This window comes from Diadema setosum, chromosome 19 (assembly GCF_964275005.1).
Source record: "Diadema setosum chromosome 19, eeDiaSeto1, whole genome shotgun sequence".
NCBI classification, from domain to species: domain Eukaryota; kingdom Metazoa; phylum Echinodermata; class Echinoidea; order Diadematoida; family Diadematidae; genus Diadema; species Diadema setosum.
Window position 1 is genome coordinate 33,416,559 of NC_092703.1, and position 20,189 is coordinate 33,436,747.

The 20,189-nt window shown below is 38.7% G+C and overlaps 1 protein-coding gene and 1 long non-coding RNA gene across 2 annotated transcripts; both read left to right on the forward strand.

Moving 5' to 3' along the window:
• Positions 1 to 178: 178 nt before the first annotated feature.
• LOC140242703 (uncharacterized) lies at positions 179 to 19,976 on the forward strand. The gene is made up of 8 exons (XM_072322463.1): positions 179 to 353; positions 3,595 to 3,640; positions 5,032 to 5,084; positions 12,461 to 12,589; positions 13,143 to 13,342; positions 16,407 to 16,484; positions 17,733 to 17,949; positions 19,930 to 19,976. Exons 1-8 carry the CDS (start codon positions 179 to 181, stop codon positions 19,974 to 19,976), a joined length of 945 nt encoding a protein of 314 aa, XP_072178564.1.
• LOC140242704 (uncharacterized) lies at positions 7,515 to 9,796 on the forward strand. Its single transcript, XR_011902146.1, has 2 exons — positions 7,515 to 8,146; positions 9,135 to 9,796. It is a non-coding gene; the product is annotated as an uncharacterized lncRNA (long non-coding RNA).
• Positions 19,977 to 20,189: the final 213 nt, after the last annotated feature.

Sequence of the window (20,189 nt, forward strand, 5' to 3'; positions counted from 1 at the left end):
ACAATTCGAACACACACTTTTGGATCGGGCAGGCACGGAATATTTGACACGGATGTCCTTTTAATAGTGTGAATAGGTGTCCTTATGTAGGGTGGCTCCAAGTGACAGAAAATAACAAGGTGTACAAGCTTTAGAACTTTTTTATGCGCAGTGACGAGGACCTGAAGAACAACTGCCAATGGCTAGATCGTCCGAGTCCTTAAGACCAGTGGTCATCTTGGCCATCCTCCTCGCTCTCGCGGCCAGCTTGGTCGCGCTGATCCTGTCTTCAATTAGTATTGCCAAGTACAACGATGGCACCATCGAAGTCAACGCCCGGGCGCAGACCCGAGAGAATAAGGCACAATCTCAAGGTAACCCATCCCATGTTTTGTGTTCAACCACTTCTATGATTGTTCATAAGGTGGTCTTACACTAGCTGTCACTTTTGTCAAACTTGTGTGGCATCAATTAATAACAAACTTTTTTTTCCCCACTATCACTTCAAAGGATGATGTAGTTTTGGATGAGGTGGAGAGTGGGATTCTAACCTTTTTTTTTTTAGAGAGAGATATATTTAGAAACCATTTATGAAATTTTAGAGAGCATTCAATTCTAAGAGGAATTCATTTTTTTCTATGTTAGTCGGTATTGAAATGGCTGAGATGTCCAAAAACAAATTAAAACAAAGTGGTCCTAATAAAACGTAGGTTCCACCGTCTACTAGGACCTCTTCGTTTATGGATATCTCCGCGATTTCAAAACTAATTTCCATCAAATATATAAACATTGAATTTCTCTTCGAATTATATGCTCTTTCATACTTTACGAGGTTTCTCATTATCTCACAAACAAGTTGGAAACCTGAAGACCCATTGCAACCAAAACTATATCATCCCTTTAACGCTGGTAGAGGCTCGTTCCTTCTCATAATACTGCGATATTGAACAAAAATAAAAATAACATAATTATGACAGTACCATATTGTATAGTCCGCATTCGCAATTTTTTCGTCGACCATGAAAACCAATCGTGATGATAAATGCAGGTTTGTCAACGGATGAAATGTAAACAAGATTAGTTGATTATAAGATGGAAGTGAAGCTACGCTGGTAGGTTTGGAGAAATGTAAGTAGGAAGATCAAGATATAGTGGAGAGAGAAAGACGGAGAGAGGGGAGGGGGGAGGTATGACAGATACAGAGAGTATTAAGGAGGCAATCAGAGAAAAGTAAAGAGAGACAGAAAGGCAAACTGACAGGGAGAGATGGGGGAGAGAGAACGAGAAAAAGGAAAAAATTGTGATGGTCTTTTGGTGTTGATTTAATTTTGCATTGGTCATGCCGTTGGGCATGGCGAAGGCTTGTTATGGAGTGACCACCTGTTCGGCCATCATTGATATTTAGCTGGTGTTGACCATGGACCTACAACGTTGTAGGTCCATGTGTTGACAGTCCAATGTTGAAAACGCAGCTGCCCGCATTCCTTTAATTTGGAATACAGTGTATTTGTCCGTTGCGTTTTGAATTTGCAAGGTATTGGATTCATAATTTTTCAAGCTCAACTGCGATTACCAAAATGTTGCTTTAAAAAAAAAGTCACGTAAATTCTGTAGTGACCTCGTAATAAGGGGAAAAGTGTCCGTCACTATATGTACGCCGACAAATCTGCCCCTTGTTCGCTGGACTCTTGTTAAAGAGGAAATCCAGTCCAAGAATAAGTGAGTCTGATAAAAAAAAGAGTAAACTCTTACGAGTTAAACGGTTAAAATTTGACTGAAATCGGATGAAAAATAAGGAAGTTATGAAATTTTGAAGATTTGCTAATTTCTGCAAAATAGTTCTTTTCAATGGATATTGATATGCAAATGAGTGAGCTGACCATGTCATAACCTCACAATTTTGCATTGATCATGTACAAAAGAAAAAAAAAATATGGTAAGTTGTGAGGGAATGACATGTTCACTTTGCCATTTGCATATTCATATTGACTGTTCAAGAACTGTTTCCTCAAAAATAAGCGAAAGTTCAAAATGTAATAATTTCCTTATTTCTTCCAATTTTGATCAAAATTTTACCGTTAAGCTCGTAATATTTTACTATTTCTTACCATCAGACTACCTTATTTGTTAATCCACAAAATATAGTTAATATGCCTTTGGAAACTTTTCACAGGCAGCGGTGCTTTCAATATCACTTTGTGAAATGTTGACTCTAAAGAAGCTTGTATGTATGTAAAGCCAGTTTTTCTTGATCAGATATGAGCCCACACTCGACTGAAACAAACCATATCACCAATCGGTTCATAATTACTTACACATTGCAACGTTTTTATAAACGAGTTTACCATTATCCATTTTGAGTTGATGGATGCACTACCCAGTGCCGGCGACGAAAAGAAAGAAAGAAAATAAGGAATGAAATGACGGTTGAAAACGAAAAGTCTGAAGATAGTTGCATTTCGCATCAAGCTTTGAACTTGAATTCTTTTGTGCGATGACGTTTGATAGTACTCAAAATTTTGGCGCGCTCATCGCTTGGTCTCATACCGATATACCGTTACCATGTTTGACCGGCCTGGAGGGATAATCAACACATTCTTTTGTTCATGGACGTAGGTGAACGGACGGGAAAACACGGATAGATAAGCATCAAGGCCAAAGGTCTGAAAATACTTCGATCAATCGGCTGCACTGTAATGTTCGAATCATTCTCTGCCACTATTGAGTGTGCCCCTTTGGCAGGGCAAGAGATTTAAAAGTGAAATCCATCCCAAATATATGTTAGTCTGATAAAAAAGACTACAATTTTACGAGTTCAGTGGTAAAAATTTCACTGCAATTAGATGAAAAATAAGGAAGTTATGACATTTTGAAGTTTTGCTAATTTCTGAAAACAGTTCTTGTACAGTGGATGTGAATATGCAAAAAACAAAAAAAAAAACAAAAAACAAACATGTCATAACTTCACAATTTTCCATTGATCATGTACAAAAAAAAAAATGACGAAAATTCAATGTTTCTGTCATTGAAGTCTGAAGCATGATGTTATTCCTGGTTGAATAACTTCAGAATAGTGTTCAGATAGATTTACGAGGATTTGAGCCTCCGGCATAATTGCGTTTGAATGAGAAACTTGAAATTTAAATTTTTTATGCACGAACTATATGGCAAGATTTGAGGGAATGGCATGCTCATTTTACCATTTGCATATATTCATATTGACCGTTCAAGAACTGTTCCCCCAAAAATAGCGAAACTTCAAAATGTCATGACTTCCTTATTTTTCGTCCGATTTCGATAAAAATTATACCGTTGAATTTGTAATATTTTACTCTTTCTTTTCAGATTAACTTATATTTTGACTTGATTTTCCCTTTAATGTTACCAGCTGGGACTATAGTGAGAAATCGAGCAGATAAAGATATACAAGTACATTAAGGTTGGAAATGGAAATTGAGGAAATGATTTAAAATGATAAGTTCTGCAACGAATTTTATGGACCAACAGAGTCCAGGTTCTGCTGTAATTTCCCCTTCTTCTTCTTCTTCTTCTTCTTCTTCTTCTTCAGAATGATGTAATAAAATGACGTTCTCTTTGTCTCCATTTAAGATCGAGTCTGGACGATTGCCATTAGCGATTACGGAGTGAATCTGGAATATCTGTAAGTACTTTATTTTCATTTCATTTCATTTCATTTCATTTCGTTTCGTTTCGTTTCGTTTTGTTTCGTTTCGTTTCATTTCATTTCATTTCATTTCATTTCATTTCATTTCATTTCATTTCATTTCATTTATTTCCACTTTCATAATTAATTTACAAAAATTGCATAAAAAAAACAACCAACCAACCAACAAACAAACAAGAATGCATGGTATCAAATTTGATTATATTATTATTCTATCGGGGACAATTCCCTAATTATATTAAACACGTTTTGATCATGTTATCATTATCGATTATCTATAGTTATGTAACAGATGGATAGCATTGTAGTGACTATAGAATCTCTTTGAGTATCTCGGAGATCTCATTTTCAGGCTTGTTGATTTTATCGAAGTTTAGAACTTTCTCGGTCTTTTCTTTCTCTCCTGGCATGAATTATCTCCTCTTATAAATTCACCCAACATTTAGCCATCTCTCTCATATGTTCTAGAAGTGTAAGTGTTCTCCTATATAATTGACCTCAGATTAATATGGTAAATGAGGAAAACCAATAATGTACACATTCGCATATCACATAAACCAATAAAATAGTTATTAAAATGGTGTGTGTTGCGATGGGGTATATATGTATGCGTATTAGACTATAACGTACACATTCGTATATCACAAAAAAAAACCACAATAAAATAGTTATTAGAAATTGTGTGTATGGCAATGAGGTACAACTAATGTATATATATATATATATATATATATGCGTATTAAAGTCTGATTGTGTAGAGGACAATTATTTCGTTTGTTCATCATCATTTCATTTATTTCATTTCCATCAACATAAAACTTTTACATATATTATAATGCAAAGAGCAGTGCAATATTGTAACAAAGGAAAATACTGAGAACTAAAGTACAATCTACACTGTTATTTTTCTGATTATACCACTTCAAAATTGTCGGAAATGGAGAGGTCTACTGAAAAGCAGGGCTTGTAATTTGCAGTCTCAGAGTGAACAATTACCAAAATCTCGTGCATTTCTTATAATCTGATTTTACTAACAACATGGCAGTAATTGTCTTTTATTGAGAGTTTTGTTGCACTCAGTAATTCCATGCCTTAAGTATTACCATCCTTACTAACCTCAATCTACTACACGGAGGGGAATGAAAATTTAACAAGTAATCATTTCAGCGATTTTTCCCTATTAATTGTTAACAATTCCACAAATTGATCCTGAAAACGATGTCCACAGAGATAAACAGACAAGCTAAAGCAGGAGGAGATAGGCACAATTTGAAAATAAAACAAATGAATGATAGCCATCATCGTTCATCTCTTGTGGCGATCGAAAATGTTTGATGCTGACGACAGTGTTTTTATTTCCCGCGCAGGAACGAAGCGACGAATGAAATCAAAGGATACAACGTAGACATCGTGAACGCAGGTGAGATGTCTCCCCCTTCGTCCATCCTCCCTCCTCCCTTCCCCCTCCCCCTTTCATCCTTATTTCCTTCCTTCCTTTCAGACTCTCGCATCGTTACTCGTTCAAATGCTGATAAGAGTACAAGGATGTGGCTACCACTGGTAAGACTACTGCACGAGATCATTTATCATTACTATAACCAGGGAGGTGGACCTCCCTGCTATAACCGTCAACCCAGAGGGAATGAAATGGTTAAACATTATAACTGTTGCTTCCGTCTTCTCCAACATGCAAGGACGGCGGATGAATCCGGCTGCTTATCGGCGAAATCTCACGATCGATCGATGCGAGTTGTATTTGGTTTCCTGCAGTATACAGCAGATTTCAGCTTCTCTCGTAACACAGAGGCGGATCCAGGAATTCCGTAAAGGGGAGACGCCTTAACAAAATGAAAGGGGGGGGGCGCATGCGCCCATTTTTTGTTTTTGTTTTTGTTTTAACAACATATAAAGAGGGGGCGCGCCCCTTTGCGCTCCCTCTGGATCCGCCACTGTAACAGGTGGCACCAAGGACTCAAGGTGTCAAAGTTTATCTCACAATTGGGATCGTACTTACAAGCATGACAAGTCTTACATGACTGAATCCCTCACTGTGCGCATCCACCCACCGAAGTAAATCGATAAAAGCGCCACCTTTTGTACGCAGCTTGAAGAGGCAGTGATTTTAGGTAGACTGGTTGCCTGACACAATTCAAACTCTACACGCGACATTATAATGGGGGCTGTTTGAGCCGATCAGAAAGCTTGTTCGAGGCGTGCCCGACATTGCAACAACTTGTGCATATAAAGTAGCTTTCATGTGTTAGAGTCCCCCTACAAAGGGCACGGGTGAATTGAATGCCTTGTTTATCTGTCTTTGTTTTTGTTTTGTTTTGTACCTCAAGAGAAAATTTTCCATCGATTTCAGTGCACACTCTAAGAAAAAAAGGTTCTCAAATGGTTCTCGTCGGCTCCAAAATGGTTCTCATCAGATGGTTCTCGCAAAATGGTTCCGATGAGCACCTATAAATGGTTCCCAATCGTAATGGTTCCGTTCGTCACCATTTGCTAGTATGCGACCCAGTCCCCGAGTGTTATTTGTGGTACTCTTGCAGGTCAAACAATATCTTTAGGTCCACTTTCATTTTTCCCCTTGCTGTATATTCGAATGCCAGATGTAAGAATCACCAAAACTGTGGTATTGGTACAAAAATATTGTATGTGTTTCTACTGCTTTGATAATAAAAAGTACATAAGATTGTTTTTATCGTAGACTAATGACTTCTCTTGGCTGCGTGCCAACTGACAGCTGCCACGATCCAATTTTAGCGCTCGATCAGATATGCGTACGCGTACACGTACACATACTAGTACTGCACTGTAGGACTATGTAACCGCCGCGGCACGCGCCGCGGCTATATGTAGCCCTGTGCTGCCTGCCTGCTGCGCGCCTATGCAAACCTACCACCACAGCGGCAGAAAGAGGAGAGTACCAATACAATACAAATACCATGCATGCAGCAGCAAGCTGCAGACGGCTGTGGACATACATCACCAGTATCACACCCATATAACGAACGGCACCCGGCTACGTTTAGACATTAATTTTGTCAGAAGTGGACTGGAAACGTGTCACTGTCAATTCCATTTTCGCCATGGCAGTCATCACAATTTAGGAGAATATAGGTAAGATTTTTAGTTTTAATGTGGTTTTATCTCATTTTTAGATGACATTCGTTGGTACAAAATCAAGTTAGATTCATCACTCAGTTTTCGTTTTCAGTCAGTGAACGGTTAGCTATATCTAGATCCTAACGTTAATGTTAGATCTAATTTGATCCAAGCTGCTATCTTGTGTAATGTTTACCAGGTACAGTACATCCAGATCTAACAATAACATGTTAGGCCTAACACTTTACAATTAGAAATTTGGCATAGCAATGCCAATGGCCAATGGGCTAGCCCGAACAGACGCCGTGCGGGGCCGGAGCATGGCTGTCACGTTTTTACAGCGACTGGGCCGGGCTAAGTTACTTAGCTAGGCCTGCATTATATAACCCCGGGACGCTCCGTGTACACAGTTACACACTGTTGGGGCTGGTCGCAGTTAGGCCTGCATGTACGTTTATGCCTATTAAAAATAGAGTCTAACGTTACTAACTCCGAAACACAGCCCGAATGCCGAACGCAAAGATAACTGTGTACAAGGAGCGCCCCGGGGTAACATGGTAAGGTCTACCGGTACATGCAATAACTTTTGTTCTATACGGTAAGTTATAACTGTCATTGTTAACGTTTAATAGAGCCATAAATAGAGCCTAGAGGTCTGTCTACAGCCCAGTAGGCCTAACTTGGTAGGTCAAAATCTCTTCAGTGTGTTTTCAGGCTTGTTCTAAGTAAGGAGTCACGTCATGAAATGCCGTGTTCTGTTTATCGAATTATAGCAATGACTTTGTTTTATTAACGCGGTGTAGGTCTATTGTTTCTTTCAATTCATATGTCAGGGAAGTGGACACACCAACATGCACAGAAACCAGGGAACAAGTAACTCCGGCCGGGACGATGAAGCAGAACGTACGTGTTTGGGTCGCTGGTGCGGTTAGGGAAAAAGGTAGACTCTACATTGATCAGAGAGACAGCCCGTGACAGACCGTTGACAACATAGGCCAGAACCGTCGCAGGCTTAACACTAGCCAAGAATGAGCTGGGCGGCCACAAGAATTCATCGATCAGAATAAGAGCCCGGGATAGCCCATTTACAGCATCAGCCAGAACCCTTGGCTAGTCGAGAATGAGCTGTGTGGCTAAGACGATACATCGATCAGAATGACAGCCCGTGATAGCCCGTTGACAGCATCAAACAGAACCCTGGGCTAGTCAAGAATGATCTGGGTGACCAACAGAATACATCGATCAGAATGACAATTTTAGCCCGATAGCCCATTGACAGCATCGACCAGAAACCTACGCTAGCCAAGAATGAGCTGAGTCAAAGAAAAAACACTGATGCTGCCAGAGAAAACCTTTGAGAAATATGTAGATAGGGTAGGTAAGTCCCTTTGCATTGACTTATAGTGTACATTTTATAGCTGCTCTTTCAGAATCTGCCGTTAACCAAATATTCATGTCAGGCGACTTTTTGTTGGTTTGTGTGATGGAGGGTCACATATGTTTTGTTATGATTCCAATACAGTACAATGGATGTATTTTGAACTTACAATGTACCAGTGATAATGTTTCACTATGATTTGCATTTAACAGCTTTGAATCAACTGTATTGGGGGTGGGGGTGGGGGGGGGGGGGGAGGGTAGACGTACCGAGATCAGACTACATGCCAATCTGAGAAGTGGAGTCATTCATAGTTCTAAACTTTAAAAGCACAAACGGAAAATGTTCTTTATACTTCTCCTGTCATTGTGTGGTCGATTTCTGCACACTTTTAAAGTTTGCACCTAGACTGGTAAAACTTATTGCATTTATACCCACGCAGGAATTACGTATTGGGTAGACAATTGAAGATTATGTAATTTATTGCAAAGCACTGATGCACCTCTTGTCACCAGTTTATATTGCTTTTGCAGAAATACAAAATGTGCATGTACGTGGTGGTGGTGTTTAAAAGACTGTTGGCAAATTTGGTGAACAAAATGAAAAATGCTAACAACATATTATTGTCATAGGCAGGTTATAGAACAGCAAATTCAAACCTCAGCTTTAGGCCTGCATCATATATAGTTTACTCTAATGAATTTGTTGCTCTGCTTTTAAAAAAAGTGTAAATTTTTATTGATTCCCAATGTTACATATTTTAGATCATGGTTGAGGAATTTTGTTCATTCATGCTTGTGAAACTGTGTGGGTGTCGTATCCTAGCTCTTTTCCCCTTGGGATTCTTATTATCCTTCACATTATAAAACAATGTGTTCTTTTCTCTTTTTTTCTTGTTTTTTTTTATGTGTGTTTTCGTAGGACATGCTGTAAATTGTCAGAAGTCATGATTAACCTGAATTGATACTCTTCTTGTGTTTGCAGTTGTATAGATGTGTCTATGGTGCTTTCAAATTGCAGAACAACAACAACAAAAAAGGTCACTCGTATACAAACAAAGATAAGTTAATTCAAATACTCGACGTTATGAATGTGAAGTGAAGTGAAGAAGTGTAAAGCTTATCCTATCCCAAGTATCATACCTGCAATATAATGTATGTTTTCTGTGACAATGCCAAAGGTCCTGTTTAATGGAATTGTTTTCCTGCCCTTTGTAGTTGCTTTTAGGACAAATATGCTTAAAAAAAAAACAACACCGAACAAACTAGCAAATATGTGGAAAAAGTTCCTCATACTACTTAAGTAATGTACTTGACCTTTGCCTTTCTTGAGACTGACACAATTACTGTATCTCATCCATGCAGGAATCATTTCACAGAGAATTAGAAATTTTGTTATGTATTTCAAAAGCCTGATGCACCTCTTGCTATTTCATATCATCTGTACAGAGATGTGTGATGGTATTTCAAGAACTGCTCGGTACACAAATGACAAATATTGTGGAAAAAGAATTGTAATAGTGAACAAATGAAAATATTTTGTTAAGAATATTTGACTGATTATAACATGACAAATACAAACCTCACCTTTAGATTGTAAAAGTGAAGGTGAATAAATACATTTTTGCGAATTTGTGAAAGAGCAAATTTCTATGGTTTACAGTTATTGAGTAATGTTTCATGAAAAAATATTGGTGAATGTCATGCACATGTATTCATGCTTGTGAAACTCTGTGTGCATGGGTGTGTTATCCTTGCTCTTTTTTTTTTCCAGTGTCAATGATAATGTGTGACATGCTAATGTATTGCTAATATACATGTTTTGAACGTATGTTTGACTGATGAGATGAAATTCAGATGAATTCATTTCATTTCAAATGAGTTTGTGATGCACATTTTCAATGCAGATAGGTAATGTACCTTTAAGAATGGTGCCAATGAAGCACCTTACCAGCACTACATGTGAAACACACCAAAAATACACAGACATCAATTCACATACTACATTCTAAGAAAAAATAAAAAGGTTCTTTTGAGCACCATTAAATGGTTCTCAGCACTGTCACAATAGCGACACCTTTTTTGGAGCCTGTGAGAACCTTTTTTAAATGGTGCCTGTCAGCACCTTTTAACATTGGTGCCCATTAGAACCTTTTCCAATGAAATGGTTCCCATGAGCACCTTTCGAAAAGAGTCAAAAAGGTGCCCATCTTTAGTCAAAAAGGTGCCCATGGGCACCTTTTAAATGGTACTGACGAGCACCATTTCATCGGGAAAAAGGTTCTAATGGGCACCTTTTGCAAAAGGTGCCGACAAGCACCATTTAAAAAAGGTTCTCACGAGCACCTAAAAGGGTGTCGCTATTGTGACAGTGCTGAGAACCATTTAATGGTGCTCGAAAGAACCTTTTTTTCTAAGAGTGCATGGTTAAAACGGTTTATTTTGTTAAATGCTGTGCATTGGGATTGTGATTCCTACTCAATGCTGCCACAGATCAGCGTCGACTATATGGCTGTTTGAATGGGGCTTGCTCAGTGGGAAGCAAAAAAAAAAAAGAAAAAAAAAAGAAGGTCCGTGAAGACTGTCGCCATTCAGTCCACCCGTAAAACTGAGGTCAACTGTACGGCGATCTCACTGCAGAATTTTATCTATCTATCTATCTATTTATATCTACCTAGGTATACCTATCTATCCATCCATCTATCAATCTATCTACCTCTCTCTCTCTCTCTCTCTCTCTCTCTCTTATATATATATATATATATATATATATATATATATATATGTATAACAGAATTTTCCGTTTTATTCATCAACCCGTGTTTGATAAGTCGACTACACGTGCTAACAGGAGACCTTTCCGTATGATTGCTATTAGAAATTATCAGATTAGAAGTTATCCTTGACAAACTTGATAATCTGAGTCTCCCGTTATCTTCTTCTCACCATCCAACTGATTAAACATCTTTTTATCATATACATGCAGGTTCCTAAAAGATTAACCAATTTGAGAGAGAAAGAGAGAGAGAGAGAGAGAGAGAGAGAGAAAGGGGGAGAAAAAAATAACCCGCTGCTTTGATACTGCGAACGAAAGGAAAGGGGCAAAGATAAAAATCAGTATGCGCAACACAACAATAATATAGAGGGCATTGACCCTAAAGTGCTTTGTTACAATTTGTTCTTTCACTCATTACGAGTATAAATGTTCATAGATTATAATCAGAGACAAAATGTCAAAATACGGTGCTATTATTCACTGAGGAATAGATGCGTTTATCGTAATTATGTTGCCATAGAAACAAGGAAAGCCTTCTGCAGTTCAGCCTCTTATATTTGCCCTTGAAATACACTTATGATATGCATTATTCATAGACAAGAGAGAGAGAGAGAGAGATAAAGACAGATAGATAGAGAAATACAAATATAATCATACACATAATTTTATGTGTAGATATGGACAGATTCCAAGAAAATAAATTGGCCTACAATGGTAAGAGAATTGTTTACTAAAACAGATCTAATGGCTGCATGCTTTGCGATGCACTATATTCGCCCCCATCTGTATTCAGTCTGTATTCAGCCCTCGTTATGGTGCTCGTACAATATAAGATAGTAGCACTGTGTCGCATATCATAACTGTCATGTATTATGTGTACATTAGTAGCTATTCGAGATTATTGAAATATCTTTACATTAGAGTGTATGGTATTTAAAGGACAAGTCCACCTTCATATACAATATGTGAATTGAGTAAATGCAGCAATATTAGAAGAACACATCAGTGAAAGTTTGGGGAAAATCGGACAATTCGTTCAAAAGTTATGAATTTTTAAAGCATCTGCACAGTCACTGCTGGATGAGAAGACTACTATACAGTGTATGATGTCACATGTGTACAACGATATAAGAAGAATATAAAGAGAATTTCACAAAAACTGTACTTTTTGAAGAAATTGCACATTTTCTCTACTCGTCACTGAGTATATTAAGGGTAATATCATTCCCCCTTGCCTTCTTAAAGAGGGAAGTCAAGTGTTCTTTTATTATAATCAGTTATGAGAAAAGTGAAAATATCTTGAATTTTCCTTATATTTTCTTTATATCGTTGTTCACATGTGACATCCAGCTGTGACTAAGCAGATACTTCAACTTTTAAACGAATTGTCAGAAAACTCTTGCTGATGCATTCACTCAATCCACATGTCTATGAAAGTGAACTTGCCCTTTAACAATGAACAAGATTGAACAGTACCTGTTGCAGTGGTTTCTCTATGCAGCAAGCAAGATTATAATATCGTGTTTACATTGCAGTTTGTACCCTTGCCAACAAGACCTGCATCCTGGTGTGGGATGTCAAACAGCGGTGCTGGGACACCGAGCCAGGCCAGAGGGCCAGGGGTGGAGTCGGACTCTTGGCCCGATGGTACGACGCTTGCACAGGTCGGTCGAATCCCTAGAGTTTTCTCTCGTACAGAAAGCGATTATGAACCAATCTTATACATCCTACCTAGCTATTAGTGTTAAAGAGCAATAATAAAATGTTAACTTGCTTTTGCACAATATGAAATGAGCACACCATAATCACATTAGTATATTAACACTGTATTCGGACCTATCTAGTACTCGCTCCATGGCAAATGAATGAAATACTAAATAAATAAACAAAACACAATATACTAACACAGATATTATTCTTTGCATATTATCAAGAGATAGACAGACCGGTAGGCAGCTAAGAAGATAGACGGATTGATATATAGATGGATAGATAGAATCAATCAATCAATCAATCATAATCAATCAATCATTAATTGATTGATTGATTGAAAAATACTGCTAATATTTCACCTTGTTCATTCATTTATCACCTGTATATAAGTAGTAATGGAAACAATATTTTTACCCTATGCCCCATTAAAATGTGAAAAAAAAAAAAAGATGGCTCTTCAACCCGTTTTCTGAACAAACTCCTTATTTGAATCTGGTCGTGCAGGTTGGGTGAACACGTACGACCGTAGTCTCACCTTCGCGTTCACACGCGCATTCGTGAAGAAGAAGGATGTCGCCCTCTACGCCGTGAACTCGTCACCCGTCGACTACCGAAACTTGACGGGGCTCACAGTCGGCTTTATCGACGGATGGGCTTCTGACGAGCGCTGCCTCGCGAGATACGCAGAATCAGCAGACATTACTGTGAGTGAAGTTCATTGCTTGGATGAAGCAACGATTACCTAGTGCATTCATTTATGGGAAAAAAAAGAGCATGCAGGGCCCTGTTTCATAAAGCAGTTCGTAAAGTTACGCATGACTTTATGAACGGCTGCATGGAATATAAAGTGCCAATATGCATGCCCATTTTTCCCTTACGTTTTAGCAAAGTACAACTGTATGTCAATATTTCATCTATATTGGGGTAAAAAGACACTTCAACTAAAAACGTGGGTTAACATGTAAGAATAAAAATTATCATATACAAATTTTGACATTATAGCTATTGAAATTAGCAATGATTAGGAAACCCACCTGGCTTGCCATATTCAAGTCGTTCGTGAAGTCGTGCGTAACTTTACGAACAGCTTTATCAAACAGGGCTATGATTTTTTTTTTTGTACAAATCTTCCCACTATTTCTTTTTTCGTTGTTGTAACTCCAAAGATGGTAAAAAAAAAACTTTGAGCTTTATTCTAGAGAAATTCTGTTATTAATTTTATCATCACTATAATTATCATGCTTATTTTCTAAATTCTTCGGTTTGTGAACGTGCACGATGTATGTGTGTGGATGTGTCATGCTCGGAATAATAAGCACCTGAAGGTTATTTATTTACCGTTTTTCAATCTACTTCTGACTTATTAACTCGTTAAAAGTAATGGTTTCATCACTATTCTGTTCAAGAGGAAAAAGCTTCCTCGTGTGCAGGGGGGTGCCAACTCCCACACCCTTCCCTCACTTGCAGCTGTGCCCCCCCCCCCCCCCACTCACACACGCTCACACACTACGTATGACCATGAATGTATACAATTCATAATTATCTTTGAGCGCTATTTTCCTGTGCGAGAGTATAGAATCATTACTTCGTGAGTTGTGTTTCCGCCCATTCTCCCTTCCTCGTTACATGGAAATCGCCTCACTGGATTGAGACCTCTACATATAGTTTAGGGACTTATTCATTGCAGTAAAATTCCCCTCTGTGCTTCTATTGAATTCGATACAGCTGCCATCTTTAACACAAGTTTTTTTTTTTTCAGTTCAGTTCAGTTCAGTTCAGTTCAGTTCAGTTTTTATTTCTGCATTTCAAAATCAATACAAATCCACAAATTAACAAAATACTTACATAGTCATTTACACAGCTAATATTCGTAACGTTTGGATCTTACATACATTTTTTTTTTTCAAGAACGAATATCATATATGAAAGGAAGCAATAGGAAATGATAAAAATGAAATGCAGGGGACCATAATTTTAAGACTAGGAATCAGGAAACTGCTACAAGTTCTAAATTTAAAACGGATGGATAGTACATTGAACCTCATCTAGGGCCATTAGGATGGATGGCACTGAATGGAGTGGAACTCGAGTTGTCAGCTTTTACAACACTTCCGTGTTTTTCTCGTGGCGAAAGCGGAGGGATACTTTATATCAAAGAAGGGAAAAAATATGCTGGAAATCGAGTCGACAAGTTTCAACATGCAATCAAAACTTGGATAAATCTTATGATAGGCGTTAGGGTGCCTTTTGTTTGTGATTTTGCCATTGTCTATATTTTACCGTTTATTACGTGTTTTTTCATACCTGATAATTTGATTGTGGTGGATAGACGTGAAAGAAATTACAAGATGAGCCCAGAGATCTCGGTAGCATGTAAGACTGCGTTGGTGCTCTAGCCAGGTTCATGTTGGCCAGTGTGATATTGATTTTTCCCGTTAATATCATTTCCTGCCTTCAAATTACCTCCGATTTATTAAGTCATTTCAGGTCTTACTCATTTAAGATTAATGCTTTCATCACTACTCTGTAATAGATGCGAAAGCCTGCTCTTGTGCAAAAAAAAAAAAAAAAGGGGGGGGGGGGATACCACAACTCACCCCCTCGCTCTGTCGCTGGGCTCCATCGCTTGTATCCCCCCACCCCCAGTATCAAACGATGTCTTGCCCCCATGAAAAAACAAAAATCCGTATGTGTGGCCATGAATGTATGCAATCCAGGAACTATCTTCGGGCGCTATTTTCCCGCGCGATTGTTATGCTAAGACCTGGAAGTAAAGAGCCGGATGTCCCTCCATAGCCAGGTGTTGTAATCAGACTCATGTTGGTCATTCTGTGTAATATGAATTTGCTCCCATTAAACCTGCATTGGCGAGTGTGTATTTTCAGTGTCTAGGCATTCTCTGACTTTCTATCTTTTCTTTCCATTTATTCTCTTGTGCCTCATTCCTTTCACTGGTATTGACCGATTCGGGTTCGTTGAGGGCAGCAGACATTTTATGGCACTGGGCGCAGCCATGAGCTCAAATTGCGGTGTCTCAGCCGACCCCCCCTGCTCTCCCCCACCCCACGGGCAACATGTTTATCGCGCACTTGTAACAAAGGTTCGCGCACTAAGCAAGCATTCGCGCACTCAGTACGAGACGCCTATTGGCTAAAACAACCATGCATCAGTTTTTCATTCTGCGCGCGTGAGAGGGGTGGGGAGAGAGGAGGGGGGGGGGGTCGGCTGAGACACCGCAGTAATGGCGCTGCCCATGCCAAAAATACACATAGCGCGTCACAGAATCGGTCAATACTCTTTAAATTATGTCCTGTTGTTTTATTTCTCCTGTCCGTCCTGTCTTAATTAGTATTTTCATAAGAATTCCTTGAGTGGTTCATAGTATACAATCATGTCTTTTTAGTGGACCTCTTATTTTTTTTTTTCTCTGAACATGACTTCCTACTGTATATTCTTACTTGTCAACTATCATGCTGTGTATTGTTCTCTGCACAATTCCTACGATATAATTCCTGATTTATTCTGTGTTATGTTTTGTTGAAAAAAAAAGAATGAAAATAAATGAATTGAATCGAATCGAATGTGTGTGTGTGCGTGTATGTGTGTGTGTGTGTGGTGTTACATTATGTCTTTCTATGCATCGTTATGTTTTCGCACTTTATTTCATGTGATATTGTGTCATAGCGCACTGGGATTACGGTGTTCACACAGAGCCTGGTTCGCGCTTATCAGGAGGTTACTACATTGTATCTTCTTTTTTGTTCCTAGGGGGCTAGTCTCACAGCCAGTCGCATATTACACTACTCCTCTGCCATGAGGTTGATGCAAGGTCTGCGGTCAGGGGAGGTATGAGAAAACAACAACAACAACAACAACAACAACAACAACAACAACAACAACAGCAACAGCAACAAACACCTTTTTTTTTTCTGACATGGCTTTGTCTTTTGTGGTAACACAAGAAACACGACCTGACCTCCAGCAGTTTTGACAACCGTTTCATAACTGAAAATCACAGCTTTAATATGGAAACATTATGCCATGACTTCTATCATGTACATACATGTACAACAGGGAGCTTTAGATTTGCGGCGCGGACGTTTGAGACGACGCTTGAGCTGAACGCTCTCCTCAGTCTTCCCTGTGTCGTGTTGAAACGTAGCTTTAGATCATGCTGAGACGTAACCTATAAAAAAAAAATGGCGCCCCATGTGATTGGTGCATGAAGTAGCTCTCTACGTCGTGAATTGAGCGGACGTAAATAAGCCAAGAACGCGCAGAGAAATCTCAGGCGACGCAAACTATAAATAGATCGACTTTGATACGCGATTCTGCACATGTTCAGAAAGGGTTTTTTTTTCCCCCTCTGAACGTCCCCGTCGAAAAAATCTAAAGCTACCTATTAGCAGTAAGTTGAGTGCAACATGGCTCACTTGTATACATGCTCTTGATTGGTCGTATTAAAAAGAGAGAGAAAGAGAAATAATTGATACAGAAATGACATTGCTGTTTATCTCTCTCTCTCTCTCTATCTACCTATCTTTATGTCTTCGATGGATTTTTTGCTCATCCATCCTTTTCTCTCTTGTATCCCATCCTCTTTAATCTATCTATCTATCCATCCATCCATCTATCTATCTATCTATTTATATCCATCTATCTCTCTATATTTCTATCTATCTATTTATCTATCTATCTATCTATCTATCTATTTGTCTATCTATCTATATATCTATCTATCTATCTAACTAGCTATCTTTCCATCTATCTATCCATCTATCTATTCATATCCATCCATGTATCTATCTATCTATCCATCTATCTATCTATCTATCTATCTATCTATCTATCTATCTATCTATATCCATCTATCTATCTTTCCATCTATCTATCTATCTATCTATCTATCTATCTATCTATCTATCTATATCCATCTATCTATCTATCTTTCCATCTATCTATCTATCTATCTATCTATCTATCTATCTATCTATCTATTTACCTACCTATCTATATATCTTTCTTTCTGTCTGTCTATATACCTACCTACTATCTACCTACTTATCTGTTTTGTCTCTTTATCCTTTCATCCAGGCTGATATCGCATTCGCCATCAGGCTTCCACAACTAGAATCCGACTTCCAGCGACTGACCCCGGATGAATTCCCCAATTTCTGCTACCCGGATGGAGCAGGTATGATGACCCGGAAGGACAACACCGAGTTCATTAACTGGTGGAACGAGGCCTTCGATCGTCTGGTGGGCACTCCCGAGTACGACAAGATTTGCGAGCGACTCAGTACGGAACATGGTTCGTGAGCTCAAGTTACTCAGTTATAAAAATACACTCTTTAGCATGGTAAAATGGCTGAATTTCAGAAATTGAATTGTCGAAATAATGCCGACTGAGCTATTTGATGATGTTCAAATGCATGACAGAAAAAAAAAAAAACAACTCCAGCATAAAATCTTTTTACAATGCTGTCACAATCACAGGATTCGTTATCAAATAACAATATGTCTGATCATCATGTTGATAACCCGTTTACTGATTGGTTTATTCCAAAACTGCTGTGTACCGTATAGGGAGATGTTGATTATAGGTCGCCCACAAATCATAGCAATTGTTTTTTTTTTTCAACCATAATTTTGGGTGCTGTTCTGGTCGTCCATAATTTTGGGTGGACGCTCACTGCCATTAGTGAATCGGATAGTTTTTAGGACTACTTTATGTAGATCAGATTTCTTTAACATACATGCAACCTAATGGATACAATCTGAAGGCACATGGCGATTGATATGACATGATATGGGGGGGGGGGGTACCATGTGTCTATGCATGCAGTTAGTTAGACCTTATTGATTTTAGTGGTAGGAACCTACTGAATACCTGATTAGCTTGTATAGAACATCAATACATTGGTCTTTCGTTGGAGAGAGAGAGAGAGAGAGAGAGAAAGAGAGATGGGTTACAAAATCTTAGATACTCATTACATTCTCTGGCCAGTGTCAGAGCCGGGGCTAGTACAATGTAGTAACATTCTAACAAAGTCAATCTCACAGTGAACATTAGGATTACATGTATATTGATTGTATACCGAGAACTTCATTAGCTACTATCAAAAGGTGACAACCCCACCCCTCCACCCCCCGTCTCTCTTCCCTACAGGGAAAATGTGAAAAGCTGTGGAATATATAACCACGCTTGATTAGATATGAATTTCATGTACGGCAGGGAAGCGGAAGAGATAATCTGCAGTCTCCCACGCCATTATTCTGTGCTTACACTGTGGACGACTCGTTCCTGGTCTTTCTAAATCATTTTATGACATATACAACATCCTTAAACTTACGGTGCTCAATATCATATCATGTCATACAGACAGTGGTGCGATCTCTGTAGAAATACACAGCGATTCACGTAGTTCGTCTGAAGGCCTGAGCGTATCAATCACTGTACGTATATCAAAATATGATGTTTTAATATTGTGACCACCGAGAATGCTCCATAAAAGTAATTGTCTGGAATAGAAACTTTTTAAGCCAGCCTCCCTTTACTTTTAGGTCATCTCTTTTTTACATTTATGATTTTCTCCCTTTTTATTTTCATCCTACTCCTTTTCGTGTCCTTAGAGAAAACTTTCGTTCCGATTTGAATGCAGTAGGTCATACAGTGTACTTGTGTGTTAGTATGTTTGTATCGCGTTATATATATACTTTTTTTTCTTCAAAAACTACAACTGTATACTTTAAAAATCATTACCGAGCATCATTTTTTTACGAACTTTTGCTCACGTTCTGTGAAGGTCAAATCATGCTGCAGTCACGTCCTGTTGCGGGCTAATGATGAGAATCGCAGATCCACTTATAACCCGTTATTATTTCATATTTCTCAGTAAAATAGACTGATTGTGTTGATGTGGGGCTGACATGATTAAAAAAAAATGATTATAAAATACCCTGTGTGCCACGTTTGAAGATTTCGCACAATCATGATCAGGTTGACCTTTTGCGCGCCATAATAATATATTAAGATTATAAAGTCGCCTTTGGAAATAAGGTCTCCTCTCCTGCACACGTGACCATGCAAATTCTTCTACTGCTATAGCGCTGATTGGCGAGGAAAATGAACATTATTTCGATAATTCAGCACTGTCCCCCGCTAATGTGAGCTCAGCTGTTGTCGAGTCTAGTACCTCCCTATTTTAAGCCGACACGACCTCTTCCACTGCACAACATCATCATCTCTGATTGTTCTCGTCCTTCATATTTTCTTACTCTCTCTATGTAGGCCACATACAAGGCTCAGGTGCTAAAGACGTGTGCATCGGCTACTAGAGGTGACCAACCCTCCACCCTTCTTTCAATCAGCACAGCGGTCTTCTTGGTCACTCTCGAGTTCACGCATTTTCAGGACTCTCACCACAGACTGAAAAAGAACGCACTAGTGCATCTCTCGTTGTAGAAGAGAAGAGGAAAGCGAATGGATAAAGGAGAGAGGAAGGAGAAAGAACTACTTAAAAAAAAGCGTCAACAGCTTATGCAAAGTTT

Coding starts and splice junctions, on each gene's coding strand:
- LOC140242703 (XM_072322463.1), top strand. CDS start 179: ATGGCTAGATCGTCCGAGTCCTTAAGACCAGTGGTCATCTTGGCCATC. Junction 12,590..13,142: donor ATGGTACGACGCTTGCACAG/GTCGGTCGAATC, acceptor CTGGTCGTGCAG/GTTGGGTGAACACGTACGAC. Junction 17,950..19,929: donor GCGACTCAGTACGGAACATG/GTTCGTGAGCTC, acceptor CTCTCTATGTAG/GCCACATACAAGGCTCAGGT.